The sequence below is a fragment of the Cucumis sativus genome, chromosome 1 (assembly GCF_000004075.3).
Source record: "Cucumis sativus cultivar 9930 chromosome 1, Cucumber_9930_V3, whole genome shotgun sequence".
In the NCBI taxonomy this organism is placed as follows: Eukaryota; Viridiplantae; Streptophyta; class Magnoliopsida; order Cucurbitales; family Cucurbitaceae; genus Cucumis; species Cucumis sativus.
Window position 1 is genome coordinate 12,138,896 of NC_026655.2, and position 17,971 is coordinate 12,156,866.

General features: G+C 34.5%; 2 protein-coding genes across 2 annotated transcripts; one reads left to right on the plus strand and one right to left on the minus strand.

Annotated features, from left to right (window-relative positions):
• The first annotated feature begins 8,233 nt into the window (after window positions 1-8,233).
• LOC105434929 lies at window positions 8,234-9,546 on the plus strand. Its single transcript, XM_031880250.1, has 3 exons — window positions 8,234-8,682; window positions 8,821-8,916; window positions 9,037-9,546. The coding sequence occupies exons 1-3, from the start codon at window positions 8,371-8,373 to the stop codon at window positions 9,544-9,546; spliced, it is 918 nt and encodes a 305-aa protein (XP_031736110.1). The 5' UTR covers window positions 8,234-8,370.
• A 1,661-nt stretch (window positions 9,547-11,207) lies between these two features.
• LOC116404016 lies at window positions 11,208-12,555 on the minus strand. Its single transcript, XM_031886165.1, has 2 exons — window positions 11,757-12,555; window positions 11,208-11,704 (listed from the first exon to the last, which is right to left on the minus strand). The coding sequence occupies exons 1-2, from the start codon at window positions 12,553-12,555 to the stop codon at window positions 11,208-11,210; spliced, it is 1,296 nt and encodes a 431-aa protein (XP_031742025.1).
• Between the last annotated feature and the right edge of the window lie 5,416 nt (window positions 12,556-17,971).

Genomic DNA, 17,971 nt, shown 5'->3' on the forward strand with positions numbered 1-17,971 from the left:
TACTGCCGTATTTCTAGCAACAACGAGCTCTAACCACTCCCAATAATGAGGAAGATAGTAAAATTCTCCATGTACCTTGAGCACATTTCCCCAACGAATTTTTGGGTCGTTTATAATTCGACGACCCAACGTTGATTCTGGATCCTCATTTGGAGGCTTGTTGTGAATCGAAGACTCCAGAAACCAAGATTTTAAAGATGAATTTGGATTTACAAACCGTTCCTTGGACCATTTAGGCAAAAAGATAAAATTGTCCTCGGGTATTTGGGAGTCCATAATATTCTCATATGTCCCCTCTCTCACAGGAAGAATGATCCCTTCCTCTAAAGATTGATCTACGTCCTTCAGGATAATTAAACACCTTTTGGTCGAGTCAGAATACTCAGTGAAGTGCACCATGATGAAAAGAAGAGTTCCTGCAAAATAATAATAATAAGAAGAAGAAGAAGAAAAAAAAAAAAAAACAAAAAACAAAAGGAAATAAAAAGAAAAAAAAAAGAAAGAAAGAAGAAAAAAAAAAGGGGGGGAAGAAAAAGCAAATGAAGATTGAAGCCCGACGATGACAGAGTCGATCTCTCCTACTAGGGCGATAGATCTGACGGCAAAAGCCCGATCGTCCCTAGAAGAAGCTCAACAAAGTCATTTCTGCAAACGAAGATTGAAGCCCGACGACGATACAGAGTCGATCTCTCCTACTAGGGCGATAGATCTGACGGCAAAAGCCCGATCGTCCCTAGAAGAAGCTCAACAAAGTCATTTCTACAAACGAAGATTGAAGCTCGACAATGACAGAGTCGATCTCTTCTACTAGGGCGATAGATCTGACGGTAAAAGCCCGATCGTCCCTAGAAGAAGCTCAACAAAGTCATTTCTACAAACGGAGATTGAAGCTCGACGATGACAGAGTCGATCTCTCCTACTAGGGCGATAGATCTGACGGCAAAAGCCCGATCGTCCCTAGAAGAAGCTCAACAAAGTCATTTCTGCAAACGAAGATTGAAGCCCGACGATGACAGAGTCGATCTCTCCTACTAGGGCGATAGATCTGACGGCAAAAGCCCAATCATCCCTAGAAGAAGCTCAACAAAGTCATTTCTGCAAACGATGATTGAAGCCCGACGATGACAGAGTCGATCTCTCCTACTAGGGTGATAGATCTGACAGCAAAAGCCTGATCGTCCCTAGAAGAAGCTGAACAAAGTCATTTCTGCAAACGATGATTGAAGCCCGACGATGACAGTGTCGATCTCTCCTACTAGGGCGATAGATCTGACGGCAAAAGCCCGATCGTCCCTAGCAGAAGCTCGACAAAGTCATTTCTGCAAACGATGATTGAAGCTCAACGATGACAGAGTCGATCTCTCCTACTAGGGCGATAAATCTGACAGCAAAAGCCCGATCGTCCCTAGAAGAAGCTCGACAAAGTCATTCCTGCAAAAAAAACAAAAACAAAAAACAAAACAACACAAAACAAAAAACAAAACAAAACAAAAAAAAAACAAAAAAAACAAAAAAAAAACACAGAAAAAAAAGAGAAAAAGAGAAAGGGAGAAGAAAAGTTTTTTATACCTTTCTGCTGATTGGATGAGAAATAAGTATTGGATGAGGTATAAGTGAGTAAGGTATGAGTCTATTTATAAGTCCAACAAATCCAATTCCCAAAAAAATTAGGAATGATATTTAATTATTTTTTAAAACAAATCCAATTCCTAAAAGGAATAGGAATGATTTAAAATATATATATATATATAAAGAAAAGATAATCCAATTATCTTATTTTATTTTAAATTATTTCATTTTTTGGGATAAATCTCAAGTTTAACTTTTATTGAGATATTTAAAATATTTAAAAATTTCAACATTTAAAATATATATATATATATAGATAAATATTCTCAATTTTAAAAATTAAAATTCGGGTTCAAAATTCAAGTTAAATTAACTTGCATATATGACCTCCTTTTTATCATGAATTTAAATCGGAGCCATAAATCCAACTTTACCTAAGATTGAGAACCTGATTTTTTTATCTCAAATTAAAATTAGTCATTCCAAATTCTTATGCATCCCCAAGATAAATTAAGGTACGGTAGAAACCTTATCCTTATTTCAAAATTAAAGTTTTGGTTATATTCCAAATTTTACTTTAAAAAAATCATCATATTAAAATTTTTTATCCTCAAATAAAATTAAGTTGTGAATAAAACTTTGAATTTTTTAAGGTTTGGCCATAGTCCAACCCTTATTTTAAATTTAAATCAAACTCATGTACTAAATTCATAGTTTGATTAATTTGATATGTTGAATTGAGCAAAAAAAAAAAAACAGAAGCTCGTTCTTTGACTTCAAATTTATCTTTTCCGAGATTCATTCACCCATATACATGCATAAATCTCGAAAAGAGAGCATTTGTTGAATAAGAAATTTTGAGACCAATCACAAGTTGCCACATCATTTATTAAGTTAATGATGAAAAGTACAAATAATTAAATTTGGGACTTATTAAAATTGACATATGCCCCAAATTAAAGAGTTAAAAATAAATAAATTGGTCATTCTAATAATGCCACATGTTTTCATATTAATCGTTGGATTAAGTTAATCATTTTAGTTCAATTAAATATTATTTACTTGGACTAAGTTCAATTAAGCCCAAAAATAAGCTTAATTGAGCCCAAAGACTAAATATAACCTAAGTCCATATGGTTGAGCCCATGGGTCTGGTCCATGGACCAACCAGGTTCAAACCCATAAAGCCCACAAGTGAACTCTATAAATAGAGAAATTCTCCTCATTTGTAGGGGTTGGAAAATTTTGACTTTAGAAAATCCAGAGAGAATTCTTCCAAGAGCTAGAAGACTCCCTAACTCCTGAAGTTGACCATCCTCGAAAATTGAAGCTTCTTTAAAGATACAAGCTTTCTTCCAAGGCTCCAACTTCAAGAACATCACGTGCTCCGCTTCCTCCAAATCAAGCTGAAGCATCCAGTCGAGAGAGAATCAGAGGATCAAATTCTAGAGATTGAACCGCATCGCATCAAATAAAAAAAAATACAACATCAACCCAAGTTCAAGTCCACGAATTAAATTTCTCCAGAAATCTCGTGTGAACAGTCATCTTTTCGAGATTAACGACATTTTTTTCCTGTCAAAGATAGGCCAATCGTGACAGTTTTTTTTATCAAAAAATTGTCTTTGTTTTAATATTAATGATAATTAAAGAATGTCACGAATTCATATATTATAACATTTTTTCCTATTGCAAACTCTGCAATTATTACCCTCGTTCTTCTTGTCGCTCTCCATTACACGAACCATTTGAATGACAATAATGTTATATTACATCACACCCATTTAGAAACAAATAGTTGACACTTTAATATATACACGTTATAATACACTTTGTAATGTATTCGTACATTTCCAATCAAGTTTGAACAATTTACAAGTATGAAATTCCAACCCTTAATCAAAATCAGTGTACATACCATCAAAATACATATAACATGATGTTCTGTACAAGTATAAACAACCAACCAATTTACAAGTATAAACTTCTGTAAAATAAAATTCATGAAGTTGTTGGCTCCAGTTGAACCTACAAAGACAACATGATTATCGATCAAATATTATTATGATCTCCTTGTCTTGAATTTGTTCCATTTTAATTTTTAAAAACAAAGTTTTATTATAATTAACTAGGATTCAAATATATGTCCAATATATTACTTAAAAGAATTTGTTAAAACGTTGAATATTCCATAGAATCCATTAGATCATACACAAAATTAGTAAACTCATAATTTAATCAATAATATATCACTTCGTACGTATTAGCAAGGATAGTACTAAAAGAAAATTATTATCAATATCAATATTTATCTTATCTTAAGGTCAAATAAAAAAGACCCAACGTAAGGGGAAGTCGACCCCTATGCTTTCCATGAAAAGCTCTACTTTCAAACTGTACCTATGTATTTTATTGCATTGCGTTGCATTTTGTTATGGAATTTGGACCTCTCTTTCTTACACTTTTTTTTTTATCTCATTTCAATATATATAAATGTATATATGTATGTATGTATATATTCCCAAATCAAAACAAGGCACTACCCGATGAATTTCTTGCTTCTAGGGACCCCTTCTGTGATTTTGAAGGTTATAGAGAGAGAGAAAAGGGTGGTTTTGAAGGTTTATAAAATTGCAATTTACCCTCTCTCTCAACATTATATAATAATATTGTGTAGTAGTTTATTTTCTTTAGCAAATGGTCAAGAATTGAGAAAACCTCACATAATGAATATTATCGTGTGGATGTTCTACTTCCCTGTATACTTATGTGAGTAAATCATATATAAATCCCCTCTAACCATGAATCCGCAAACTACAATAAAGAGTTTTTTAGAGTTAAAATGATTCATATTAAGCTTGAGAACCAAAAACTAGCAAAAAGAATCCTAAACCTCAGCATAAAAACTTAACATATTAACATTATCATTGTGATAGACTTTGATATCTTCAAATTTATCAATATAAAATATGCTTTAACGAAATGTACCTTGAAGTCCTTCAAACTCTATTAAAAAAAAAACAGATAAATCTAACACTTCAACAAATTTCTAGTGCATATTATGCATCTCAATTGATCACAAGAAAATAAGATTGAACATAAATACCCATAAGTAATGCCTTTTCAATGTTGCATTTTCATAAAGATTTAACAACCATTGCCACTATCTCGAGGATTCTTCAAGCTCTAAGTATGACAAAGCTGTGTTAATAACTCTCATAAAGCCCTTAATCCCCCCCTCCCTCCAACTTTCAACAGTATGTGGCCATGTGGATTATCTGGTTGGAAAGGAACAACAAGATCTTTCAAAGTATGGAAAGAACAATTATGGAGATTTTGGGTGATATTAATTCAAGCAAACGTTGATATACTACAAATTCACCATACTAAGTAGACTAAAACCCTTTCAACGAGACTAGAATGATACAAAATATACTTTAAACCATAATAGATGAATATGTATTTTGGTTGGGAGGTAGAAACTACTTACTTGAAGAAATAATGACAACATCCTTGAAGTAAGAGAAATTTATGTTAATCCTCAATTCAATCAATTATTCAAAATGCCATAAGATAGTTTAGAATGAGATTGCTATCCTTCCTAAACGGTTTAGAATGCATGTTTAGCTAGTTTATTGGGCTTTAAAGGTTTAGGGTTAACAATTTTATTAGACTTAGCAAGTAATAGCCTTGAATTTTTTATCTCGCACCTACCAAAATTTGAGTAGAAGTTTCAAGATGAGAGTGCTAAACCGTTTAGAATCCATGTTTAGCTAGTTTACTGGGCTTTAAGGGTTTAAGGTTAGCAATTTTATAAGACTTAGCACGTAATAGCCTTGAATTTTTTTATCTCGTACCTATCTCGCACCTACCAAAATTTGAGTAGAAGTCTCAAGATGAGAGTGCTACCCTTCATAAACCATTTAGAATGCATGTTTAGCTAGTTTACTAGAATTTACGGGTTTAGGGTTAGCAATTTTATTAGACTTAGCAAGTAATAGCCTTGAATTTTTTTATCTCGCACCTACCAAAATTTGAGTAGAAGTCTCAAGATTAGAGTGCTACGCTTCCTAAACCGTTTAAAATGCATGTTTAGCTAGTTTAATGGGATTTAAAGGTTTAGGGTTAGCAACTTTATTAGACTTAGCAAGTAATAGTCTTGAATTTTTTATCTCGCTCCTATCTCGCACCTACCAAAATTTGAGTAGAAGTCTCAAGATTAGAGTGCTACCCTTCCTAAACCGTTTAAAATGCATGTTTAGCTATTTTAATGGGATTTAAGGGTTTAGGGTTAGCAACTTTATTAGACTTAGCAAGTAATAGCCTTGAATTTTTTATCTCGCTCCTATCTCGCACCTACCAAAATTTGAGTAAAAGTCTCAAGATGAGAATGCTACCCTTCCTAAACCGTTTAAAATGCATGTTTAGCTAGTTTACTGGGATTTAAGGGTTTAGGGTTAGCAATTTTATTAGACTTAGCAAGTAATAGCCTTGAATTTTTTATCTCGCACCTACCAAAATTTGAATAGAAGTCTCAAGATGAGAGTGCTACCCTTCCTAAACCGTTTAGAATGCATGTTTAGCTAGTTTACTGGGCTTTAAGGGTTGAAGGTTAGCAATTTTATAAGACTTAGCAAGTAATAGCCTTGAATTTTTTTATCTCGCACCTGCAAGTCTCTTATGCAATTATATATATATATATATACATATATATATATATATATACATATATATATACATATATACATATATATACATATATATATACATATATATATATATATATACATATTATATATATATATATATAATATATATATATATATATTTATGCAGGCTTCAGTATGACTTCGACATCAACTGACGGTCCTATGTACAAGATTGACCCTTCTCATCATTTTCAGTCTATAGTAAGCAGTTTATCTCATTTAGAAAATAGTACATGTAATATAAAGGCTAAATTGAAACCGGATCAATTAACCTTATTTAGAAATACAAAGTTTGGCTACTTTTTGGATCTTAATATAGTCTTTAATGGGCCGCTCATCCACTACTTATTGTTAAGAGAGGTGGAAGATGAAAGGAATGATCATATCAGTTTCATGATGGGGGAAATTGTGTGCACTTTTGGTAGGAGAGAGTTTAATATCATGACGGGTCTATGGAGTTCTCCAACAGAGCCTATAGAATTGGTTGGGGATAGTAGGTTGTTGGACAAGTTCTTCGAACAAAAAAAGTGTATTTATATAAGTGACTTAGAGGACACATTTGTGGAATACGAGGGGGATGACGATGACGATGACATAGTTAAATTAGCTCTAGTGTACTTTATAGAGCTGTCATTGTTAGGAAAAGATAGGCGGGCCAAAGTGGACCAAACTTTATTTAGGATTGCAGATGATTGGACCACATTTAACAATTATGATCGGGGAGGGTTGGTTTTTGGACGCACAATTTCTGCCTTAAAACGAGCCTTGGACATGCAACATGCCAAGGGAAAGAATAAATCAACTAAGACAAAATATATTGTCTTGGGATTTCCACATGCGTTACAGGTATGTTACTTTACTTCCTATGCACAAACTTATGCACATATTTATATATACATATATCTTGGGATACTTGCTAAACTTGTTTTGTCGAACATGGAATATGTTTGGGCATATGAGTGTATACCAACCATCACTGAATGTGGTGTACATAAGGTAAGCAATTATGCAATACCACGAATGCTGAGGTAGGTGTGCAAACTATCGCCAAAGTCTCATGTCCAACAGAGCCAGGTGTTTGACTCGCCAATGGTAAGTAGCAACCAACAGTAACTAACTTACCAAATGCATGACATTGTTCCTTTTTGTTTTGCCTAACTACATGTGCTTTTCCACTTTGTAGTTCATAATTAATGTGGTAATTGAGATGATGCTTGAAGAGGAGGAGCATCTAAGAATGTCTTCAGAGGAACTTGTTGACAAACCCCATCCATCTAACACCCTTTCTAAGAAGAATGGTGATTCAAAATGACCAAGAGAAGCTAGTAATGATGACAATGACTGCAAAAAGAGTAAAAAGAGTAAGAAAAAGAAGTGGAAGTCTAAGATGAAAGAAGCTGTTCGAAAACTCAAATATCGAGTAGCGGTTCTCGAGAATGAACGTGGAAGCCTAAAATCAATGATGTTGACTATATTGAAACACCTTGAAGTTCAAAGAAAGGATAAGAAGTAAAGTTTGTTTAACATTTTCAAAGTTATCCTTACCAATACATTTTGACATTTCCAAAGGGTGAAGAAGGAGACTGCACAGGATTTGAAGGTCATGATGCCCAGACCGAAGATGTTGACACACCCGGTACCCTTTCTTGGTTGAGGATGCCAAAGGAGGATGACACAAGTAATGGGGTGAAACACGTTGAACTTCAAAAAAAGGTTAGGAATCACAGTTATGTAATGGGGTGAAACACGTTGAACTTCAAAAAAATGTTAGGAATCAAAGTTGTGTAATGGGGTGAAAATCATCCTTACTAATGCTTTATTTTGACATAGCTAATGTTGATGATTAGTTTATATCATTACCCTTACTAATGCATTATTTTGACATAGCTAATGTTGATGATTAGTTTATATCATTATCCTTACTAATGCATTTTGACCTTCCATAGGGTGTCGAAGCAGACAGCAAGGAGGATGACACAATGGACGAGTTGGAGAAGAAGGTTCATATTGGTTTGGAGGAGCCAATAGACGTCGTTGACGATTTGAGCGAGGAAATTGGAGAAAAAAGTCTTACCTATTTGATCCAGACGTCATGGAAATAGAACCCTTATCCACTCAACGACCACACGTTTGGCCCGCACGTAGCAAGCGTGCAAGTGTTTGCTTGTCAACTCCCTTCACAGCTTTAATTAAACGGTCTACAAAATCAACCACCACCACCTCTCAGTCTCAACCATCCGTTTATGATCCTATGCACAAAATACCTGACGCCCATTTAGATCGACTCAAAGCTTGGATTACAGACAAGCATACGAAAGATGAGGTGAGTGAAACTTTTCACGAAAAAAAATTGAAGGAATTTTTCAGAGACTTGTTCATGTGTCGTCGGTGGTTGGCGGATGAGGTAAGGACTTTTCTTATTATTTCTTCTATACAGGTTTAGAGTAGTTAGTAAAACCATGTTTGTTAACTAAAAATAGTAGCTTTAAGAAGTTGGTTTGATCGCAGAACCGAATTAAATGTTTTCTTCTGTTTCTATTAGCATTTGGATGCACTCTTTCTTCTCATTTGCTTCAACATTAAGACAACCATGATACCTTCTACTCAAAACTTCACAATTGTAGACACACTATTCATGGTTTGTATTCGCAACCATACTTTATGTAATGAATTTGCTTTTGATATTTGTCTTATTGTCTTATTGTATTTCAGTCTGACATAAATACATATACATGCATGTGTATTTTTTTCTTTCCAGCGACTATTAGTTGCGAAGTGGCCTGAATACCAAGAATGTATTAAAGAGAATCGACCATTTCACTGGAAGGAGGAGTATCGGTTGGTTGACTATGTTGTTGGATCAAAACAAGGCTTTCAAGATCCTTGGGCGAATGTTGATTACATTTACTCTCCATTCAATATCCATGGCAATCATTGGATTCTATTATGCTTGGACTTGGTAAGTTGTCAAGTTAAGGTATGGGATTCGCTTTCGTCACTTACGAGTGCCGAAGATATGAGAAGCATATTAATGCCAATTCGAGAGATGGTGCCAAATTTGCTAGATACTACTGAATTCTTTGTTAGAAGAGGTGGATCATCAACACACAAGGAACCTTGGCCACTTGTCATTGTTGAATCCATTCCACTGCAACGCAACAATAGTGATTGTGGTGTATTTACCATTAAGTATTTCGAATATGAAGCTTCTGGTTTAGATGTAGTTACATTATGTCAAGAAAACATGCATATTTTAGAAAACAATTGACATTTCAATTATGGACCAACAATCCCATGTATTGACTTTTAGTTGCAAGTTTTGAAGGAATTGTATATGTTTCGAACTATGTACATAAACAGATTTATATAATGGAATGAATACTATTGTTGTTTTATGGTCTGAAATTTTTATTTTATTCTTTTGGGAAAATTGTCAAGTGTGCAGTATTTTTAGATGTCGTTATCTTGCATTTTGATAATATAAAGACTATACAGGGGATTGGTTTTTTGTAGGGGCTACTGCTATGAACCAACATCATTTGGGTTTGGTTAGAGAAAGAAATGGAACCAGCCATAATCTGAAATACAGCCAGAATTGATTCTGAAATTCTGTTAGACTGTCTTGATGTCATAGGGAAAAAAAACGAAAAAGAAAAGAAAACTCTCGAAAAAATGGGATGTGAAATAATGCTTTCATCTCATTTTATTATAGGCACAGAGGGGGCATGCCTCTGCTTTCATCATATTCCTTTTACAAATACTGCTCCACCTCCATTGGAAGAAATCCTACAGAAAATACAGAACATTTCTATGACATTGAAATAGAAATACTGTTATTGATCTTTTCTTATTGATCATCTGTTAGACATTGAACATTTCTATGACATTGAACATTTCTATGACATTGTAATCAAATATTCATATCAATATTTCTCTTTATCACGTTACAGAAGTCAAGGTTGAATTGCTATAAACTTTAAATTGCAGTCGACTTGTCTTCACTCCTTAGCTGCATAATGGAAAGAAAAAATAGTTTAGAAAGAAGAGAATGATTTAAGGAACACTTAGAAGAACCTCGAACCTCAGTTCAAATGATCGATTTTGAACTAACAAATCAAAAGGGAAAGAAGAAGGGCAAATTAATACTGCATTTTTCTTTTCTATAGTATACTTATATGTTCAGGTTCATACAACATTCAGGTTCTATAGAAAATACAGCATTTAGGTTCATACATTTTTCAGTTTCCACAGGTTCCAGCCCTCGTCACTCAAGGTCAACACGAAAAGCTTCTGCAGCAGATCTGGTAATGTCCAACAACAGCAAGGTCAACAGTTTGCACCACAAGCCAGCCAGACTCCAGTCAACAGTTTGGTTACTCTATGTTCCCACTAGTCAATAGTTATTAGTCATTACTCAAGTTATACCTATCTTCTCCATTTGTCGATGCATTTCATGAACTATGATTAAAGCTTTTGTTTTTAAGGGGGAAAAAGGAAAGAAAAACAAAATAAACCCCAGTTTCTATAACAATCAAAATATTGTTTTAATATAACAAAACAAATGAAAATTGAATAAGAAGATAAATGACAGAATGTCAATGAGATAAAACCAAACACCATATAAAATGGTTGTTACACGCAAAGTAATACAAAAATTGTGAAAAAAAATACAAGAAGTAAACATTCTATAAAATGTTCACAGTAGGATAAATAAAAAGAGAAGGAAAGTCTTGAAGTTGCATAATGCAAGTCTTCAAATTAGATTTGTCAGTGAGATGACTAGTGATCTTGCAAACAACACAGGATACAATTTTATAAGCATCTTCCACCTGCATTAAAACAATGAACCTTTTTTACATCGTGATCATGCAAACAACTCAAGCACAAACCAAGCAAGTATAAAACTAATACTACATACCAAGACGGGGACTAATCTTGTATGCTCGACTTCTGAATGTATGAAATTGGATTGGTACACGTTAATCTATTGTGGCCTGTTTCTTTACATCGACCACATTTATGCAATTTTGGTGCTTCACCGACACTTGGAATCCTCTTTTTCTTCGGTCGACCAACTCTTTTGACTACTTTCGGAGGTAAGACAGTCATATGTACATATTTTTCACTTGTCTTCCATTCTGACTGATTCCCAACTGGGTAGACGGCCTCTGAATATGCTGCCAACAAACATTCATTTGTGTAATAGTTAGCACATAAATTATAAACATTTATATTGCGATCCCGTGCTACAACAATGGCATGTTCGCATAGTAGTTGCTCAACTTGAAACTCCTTACAAGTGCACTCTTGAGTATGAAGATTTACGACCTCCTCTTTATCTAAATCTTTAACATGGAATTGGTAGCAATCAATTGGGTTGACCTTCATTGTCAAAGCTCGTTCTTGTTTCTTTTGTAGAACAAACTCTGCCCATTTAGTCAATGTAGACGTCACTTTAATGCCTTATTCAAAACCAACGTTGTAGCAAAGCTCGAACATGTTCAAGGAATGAAGCAATAGGCAAATCTCTAGGTTCTTTCAGTATAGAATTCATGGACTCTGCTATATTTGTTGTCATCATATTATATCGTCTTCCTGGACAGTGAAAACGAGACCAACGTGTTATTCCAACATCGTTTAAATATTTTCCTGAATCATTAGGAAATGCAAGAATACTTCTCCACGCTTCTGAGAACGTTGATTCACGATATGTTCTAGATGCATTGTAAAACAAAGTAGCTATAGTGTCATTCTTGTATTTATCATTCAAATTTTGAGTCAAGTGTTGGACACAAAGTCCATGGAATGCGGAGGGAAAAACCGATGCAATACACTTAGAAAAACATGTTTTTCGATCTGTCACGAAGCCTAGATTAGGCACCTCTCCTATTGCACCTTTCAATTTCTCTAAGAACCACTGTATTGAAGCATCTGTTTCTCTGTCCACCACTCCAAAGGCAAGAGGATAAATTTGATTGTTACCATCCAAGCAAACAGCAACTATCAACTGACCCCGATATTTGTTCTTAAGGAATGTTCCATCCATGACTATAACCGGTCTAATGCAGTTTAAGAATCCTTGAACACGTGGACCAACAGCCATAAAAAGATATTTGAAGAAACGATCATCTTCAAGTTCCATGTGAAATATTGTACCTACATTTGCAAGTTTGAGAGCTTCACCATATCTAAGCAATAGATTATATGACTCTTCAGGACACCCGCGCACTCGTTCATACGCATTTTCTCTAGCGCGCCATGCTTTTTCATAACTCATATTTATGCATAGTCTTGCCTCATGTCTTCTATGATATCACGTGGTTTGTATAGACGACCGACTCCCTTGAACTTTGACTTTATTAATTCTCACAACAACCCAAGATTTTGCTTGCCTATGGTCACGATTCAAAATCAAGAGAACACGAATGAACTTTGACATACTTTTTAATCTTAAATATATTTGAATCCTTCAATCTCATCGCTCGCAGTCTCCAACCACACTTGTTGTCAATGCATCTAACAAAGAGAACCTCTTTTGTAGACTTTTTTACTACAAACTGAAAATTTTTTTTCATTGCCAAGACACTTAATCTCATTGACAAATCTTTTTTGGAAAAAAATATTTGTCCTACATCAAACTCCTCACTTGTAGAGCTTTCTTCGGACCAATCATTCCTGTCTGTCTTCAACTTTTGGCTAGAAGAGCTGTAACGAACTTTAGATTTTCCTTTGCAATCTTTTGTAGGACCATCTCTATGTTGTGGGATGTCAAATGATTCACTATTCATCTCTACTGGCTCCCATGTAAAAGTCTCATCTCTTCGAATCATATGACTCATATGATTCCCATATAGCCGAAGTGGTCCCTATCACGTTATCACACAAGCCAACTTCAACTTCACGAACATGAACTTCATTCTCATTTAATGTATCCATTACAATTGGAGGATGAGGGTTTAAGTTATGAGCTTGGTTGCTCCCAGATACTGAATTGTAATCTTTGCTTAACACTTTCTTGCTTTGATTACTTTTAGGCTCAAATGAGACGTATAAAGGGACCTTTAATGGATTTTCACTAAGAAGATAAAACTTCAAATCACGATCATTGCTTAACTCAAATAGAGGAGCTTCATGTTCCACTTTTATCTCATATATGCATCTTATCATTATGTCGAACTTTGTAGGGTCAACTTCTGCAAGGTCATATAATTCTGCCTGTAAATCTTTATGTGTGATTTCTTTACTGACAACGATGCCTTGTAACATGCCTCCTTCGTATTTTCTTCGCCTCTCATCCCATGTACCACCATAACGCACTAACATGGGAACATGTGACATCCTTAAACCACCTTATACTTTTTAATTGCTGCAAAAACTGATTTGAAGTTAGGATTTGACATATCACATAAAAAAAATTTATTGACTTATTTTGCGAAATTAAAAAACAGTAGCTAACCACTAAATAAAACGTGCATAGTCACACCCTAAACAAGTATATGACTAATTCAATCTTCGACATTTAAAGTTTGACAGCTACAAAATGTTTACGATATTGCGAGATACAAAAAATAATAGTTAAAAGTCACCCTAAATCAATTCATTTCAGATTAAACATTTGAATTTAAGAACCTGCGACATGTCTGCGACATGTTTGTGAGATGTCTGCGAGATGTTTGCAAGATAAAATAATAATAATAATAACTTGCTAACATCCTTTGAAACATCTCTAAAACAACCCTATACTTGACGTTTTTTCTTTAAAATGCTCAATACTTGACATTCTTTTTAATAAAAGCGTCAAGTATGCAAAACTACCTAGTGTCAAGTAAAATAGATTTTGTAGTAGTGAAATTTGAGTTTCAATTTGTCCACCCCATTTATTGTTAAAAAAATAAAACTATTTTTATTTCATTTTTTTGTAAAGAAAATATTATAGAGTAATAAGAAGAGTGTGAAAAGAATTAATTTGAATTACTAGCATTTTAATCCAAAAAAGTCATGGTTATTTCATTAAGACAACTTTATGTTTCTTCCATGGTCTCAAAGTGTCATCTTCTTGACTACTTGTATATAAAATGACAAAAAATGAAGAGAAAATTAGAAGTAAGGGAGCTGTTTTTTTATATTGCTTTCAAATTGATAAGAAAACCATATATTTATAAATTATTTGTATCCATTCAAATCTTCACATATTTGAAACAAAAGCATATCCTTCAATTAATTATAAAGCTTTTCGGTGTCCTTCCCCCAAAGCTTTTTAGTAAACCACACATAGATATGTACGTTGATTTCTCTAACGTTTTTTTGTAATTCTAGAGTTCATTGTTGATTTCCTTAATATAAATATCTTTCCAATCTAAAATTTATATTTAGAATTTTTTTTTGAAACTCATGTTTATTTCAAGTATCTTCCTTTATTTACATTTTGGCCCCAAACTAGTATTTTAAGTAGCTATTTTGATCATTTAATTAATTATTTCCTTCTCTCTTTAGATATATATTACTATTATATTAACTAAATATTTAAAATGTTTTCTTAAAATTTTGGTATTTTCTCATTTTTAAAAATAAAAAGTCTATATTTATTTAAATGGTAATGACTCCAACTTAGTAGAAAGTTGGGTCGTTACAAGAGGTCTGGCCATCTCAAAGCTAAAAACCACGAACATCTCGCTCTTATGTAAATGGCTTTGGCGTTATTTGACGGAACCAAACGCGCTTTGGAGGAAAATTATTAGTGTCAAATACTCATCTAATTCATTCATCTTAGATATCCCTCCAACTGGAAAGCAGTGCGTTTAAAGGCCCCTTGGATGTCTATAATTAAAATGCAAATTTTTCTTGTGGACTGTATTCCACAAGAAAATTAATATGCTATGAAACAATGAAGATCAAGATAATCTCCTTCACATGAAGAGAAATGACTCTTTCATTGGTACATCCTCAACAATATGGATGAAATAGCGGAGTACTACAAGTACGCATTTCTACCCTGATCAATTCACACATCTATTTGACAATAGTTTAAGCTTTTATTATTTTCGTCATATAAACTCACAATTGTGTACATTAAGAAACACTTGTTGTTGATACATCGTCAGGGTGAAACCTTTTCTAAAATTTTTAAAATATACCAACAAGCATTTGCAAATTTGTTAAAAACTCAAGTATTTAGAGTAAATGAGTTCGTACATGTTCTACTTTATATTATATATATATATATATAAGTATTCATGTAGACTAATTTCGTGTTATAGTAGAAATGCATGAGAATTCAAATATTTCTTAAGATTTCTTCTCACTCACAATGGGACCTTCACTTGATGTTCGCTCTTATAGTGGATGCATTGTTGGTGGTGTACAATTTCACATGTTGGAGTGTGATTTCCGAACGCAAAACAGTAGAGTCATTATAGTTGGTGAAGGTAGTGGAGACAGTATCAACAACAATTTCTTCGATGTTTTAGAGAAAGTATTGCACGCTCAATATCCATTTGGACGACGTGCTTGGCTATTCAAGTGTTGATGGTTTGACACAGACAGAAACAAAAACCATAGGACCCACGAGGAACTAGGCTACAAATCAATAAACACATCTCGTTTTTTGTTCACTAAGGAACCGGTTATTCTCACAACCCATGCACATTGGGTGTTCTACTTGGAGGACCCTAAAAATGATACCAATTGGAAAATTGTTCAAGTGGTGCAGAATAAACATGTATGGAATGTGCTAGAAGTAGAAGATATCGAGAATGACCAACTTAATGTATTGAAAATCATCGTCGAACATCGTGGGAACGAATATGTCATTGTGGATGACACTTTGTGCAGGACTGAAGTTGATCCTACAGTGGTGGAAAGACCAAATGTGATTCATATTGCAGACAACTTCATAGACGATGAAGATGACGAATAATCATCATCACATCAAAGTGGGTCAAGCAACGATGAATAACAATGTTTTGATCTTCATGTATACATATTAGTCATTTTTCTATACATTTACTTTGCGATACTCACATTTGTTTAACATTTGTCGGTTTTTATGTCTGCAAAAATTATGTCTAGCTAACTTTTCGAGCACCACTAATGAGGCAGGCTATTTCCTTAACTTGGATGCGTTAGATAATGCAGTTGTTTTGTCTTCAGTGGCGACACTTTAGGTTAGTAATTACCATAAACACTTGTGGTTATGGTTATTGTATCTAATAATTTGTGTTTTTCAATAGATCCCTCTCAATCCTCTCTCGCTCCTAGAACGAGGAGACGACAACACTCTCATAACATTGATGTCGAGAGGTACGTACAATAGAATGGTAGAATCCTCATTTCAATTCCCCCAGGAGGGGACAGACCTGTCTCGCCACACACACCTTGTTTTAACTGCACGATCGATGTGTTGACGCGAGAAACGTTTCCTATCCAGGCCCTGAAGTGGACAGATGTACCACGAGAGTGCATTGAGGTCGTAAAGAGCGGCCTAGCGATAAGTCTGTAAATTCGTAAACATATATATATATATATATGTTTCAATTACTTACATATGTAGAAGACTAATCTGAAACCTATTTCTTTTGTAGCAATATTTCGTGTTTGATCTAACCGATCTAGCACTTAATCGGTTTGTTGAGCATCAAATGATCTCTATGTGGAAGGAATTCAAGGGAGATAAGCACTGACATTTCAAGAAGTTTAGCGACCCTGAAGAAGCACGGACAAACCCGCCACCAAGATTGATCAATCGGGTGCAAGATTGACACTTTCTTTGTGACCACTACATCACTCGACCGTTTCAAAAGATTTATATAGTCTATGTTAAAATCAGTTAACATTTCTTTATTTAATTTGTTTGAAAGTACAACGTTTTAATCATCATTTTTGGAATTTAGGAGCAATCAAATATGTGCAAGGCTGTTAGGGGGCAGTAGCCTTACAACCATAGGAGCGACACAAAGTCGTTCCTTCAAAGAAAAATAGAGCTAACTGAATTACGTGATCGCTCAATAGACCGAGTTTTCATAAACTTACAAAAGCATCCTCTGTTGCTAGTGAAATGAACTCACCAATGCAACTAGCGTGCATTTCTCGAAATAACTCGACACGGTCTATTGAGCGATCACGTAATTCAGTTAGCTCTATTTTTCTTTGAAGGAACGACTTTGTGTCGCTCCTATGGTTGTAAGGCTACTGCCCCCTAACAGCCTTGCACATATTTGATTGCTCCTAAATTCCAAAAATGATGATTAACCTTCAATTCTAATTCTAAGTATGATAATCTCCCAAACTTACAAACTTCTATTGTGCATAATCAAGTGTTGGAACTCCAGGCTCAGCCTATCCCAGAGGGTTCTCAACCACTATTTGAAGATGAGGTATGCGAGACCGTTTTGGGTAGACGACCGAGCGACTCAAAATGTCTTGGTTGAGGCCCAAAACCCAAGTACAAGAAGAGTTCTACTTCTGCTTCTTCCTCCAATATTTATGACCACCAACCACACATGGCAGAGGTTAGCGAACTAAAGGCCAACCTTGAAAATGCTAACCGCATGATTGAAGAACAACACCTGAGGGAGGAGGAGCGAGACCGAAAAATAGCAGACCATGCACGGCAAATGAAGGAGATGAAGAAGATGATTGAGGAGATGAGTTGGGCACAAAGAAGGTCGTGAATACTTGGGGTACATAATTTTCAA

Excerpts from the sequence above, each read along its gene's own strand:
- LOC105434929 (XM_031880250.1), top strand. The coding sequence starts at position 8,371 with ATGGAAATAGAACCCTTATCCACTCAACGACCACACGTTTGGCCCGCA. Across the intron at positions 8,683-8,820 it reads GTCGGTGGTTGGCGGATGAG|CATTTGGATGCACTCTTTCT; the intron begins GTAAGGACTTTT and ends TGTTTCTATTAG. Across the intron at positions 8,917-9,036 it reads TTGTAGACACACTATTCATG|CGACTATTAGTTGCGAAGTG; the intron begins GTTTGTATTCGC and ends TTTTCTTTCCAG.
- LOC116404016 (XM_031886165.1), bottom strand. The coding sequence starts at position 12,555 with ATGAGTTATGAAAAAGCATGGCGCGCTAGAGAAAATGCGTATGAACGA. Across the intron at positions 11,705-11,756 it reads TGTTCGAGCTTTGCTACAAC|AGTTTGTTCTACAAAAGAAA; the intron begins GTTGGTTTTGAA and ends CTAAATGGGCAG.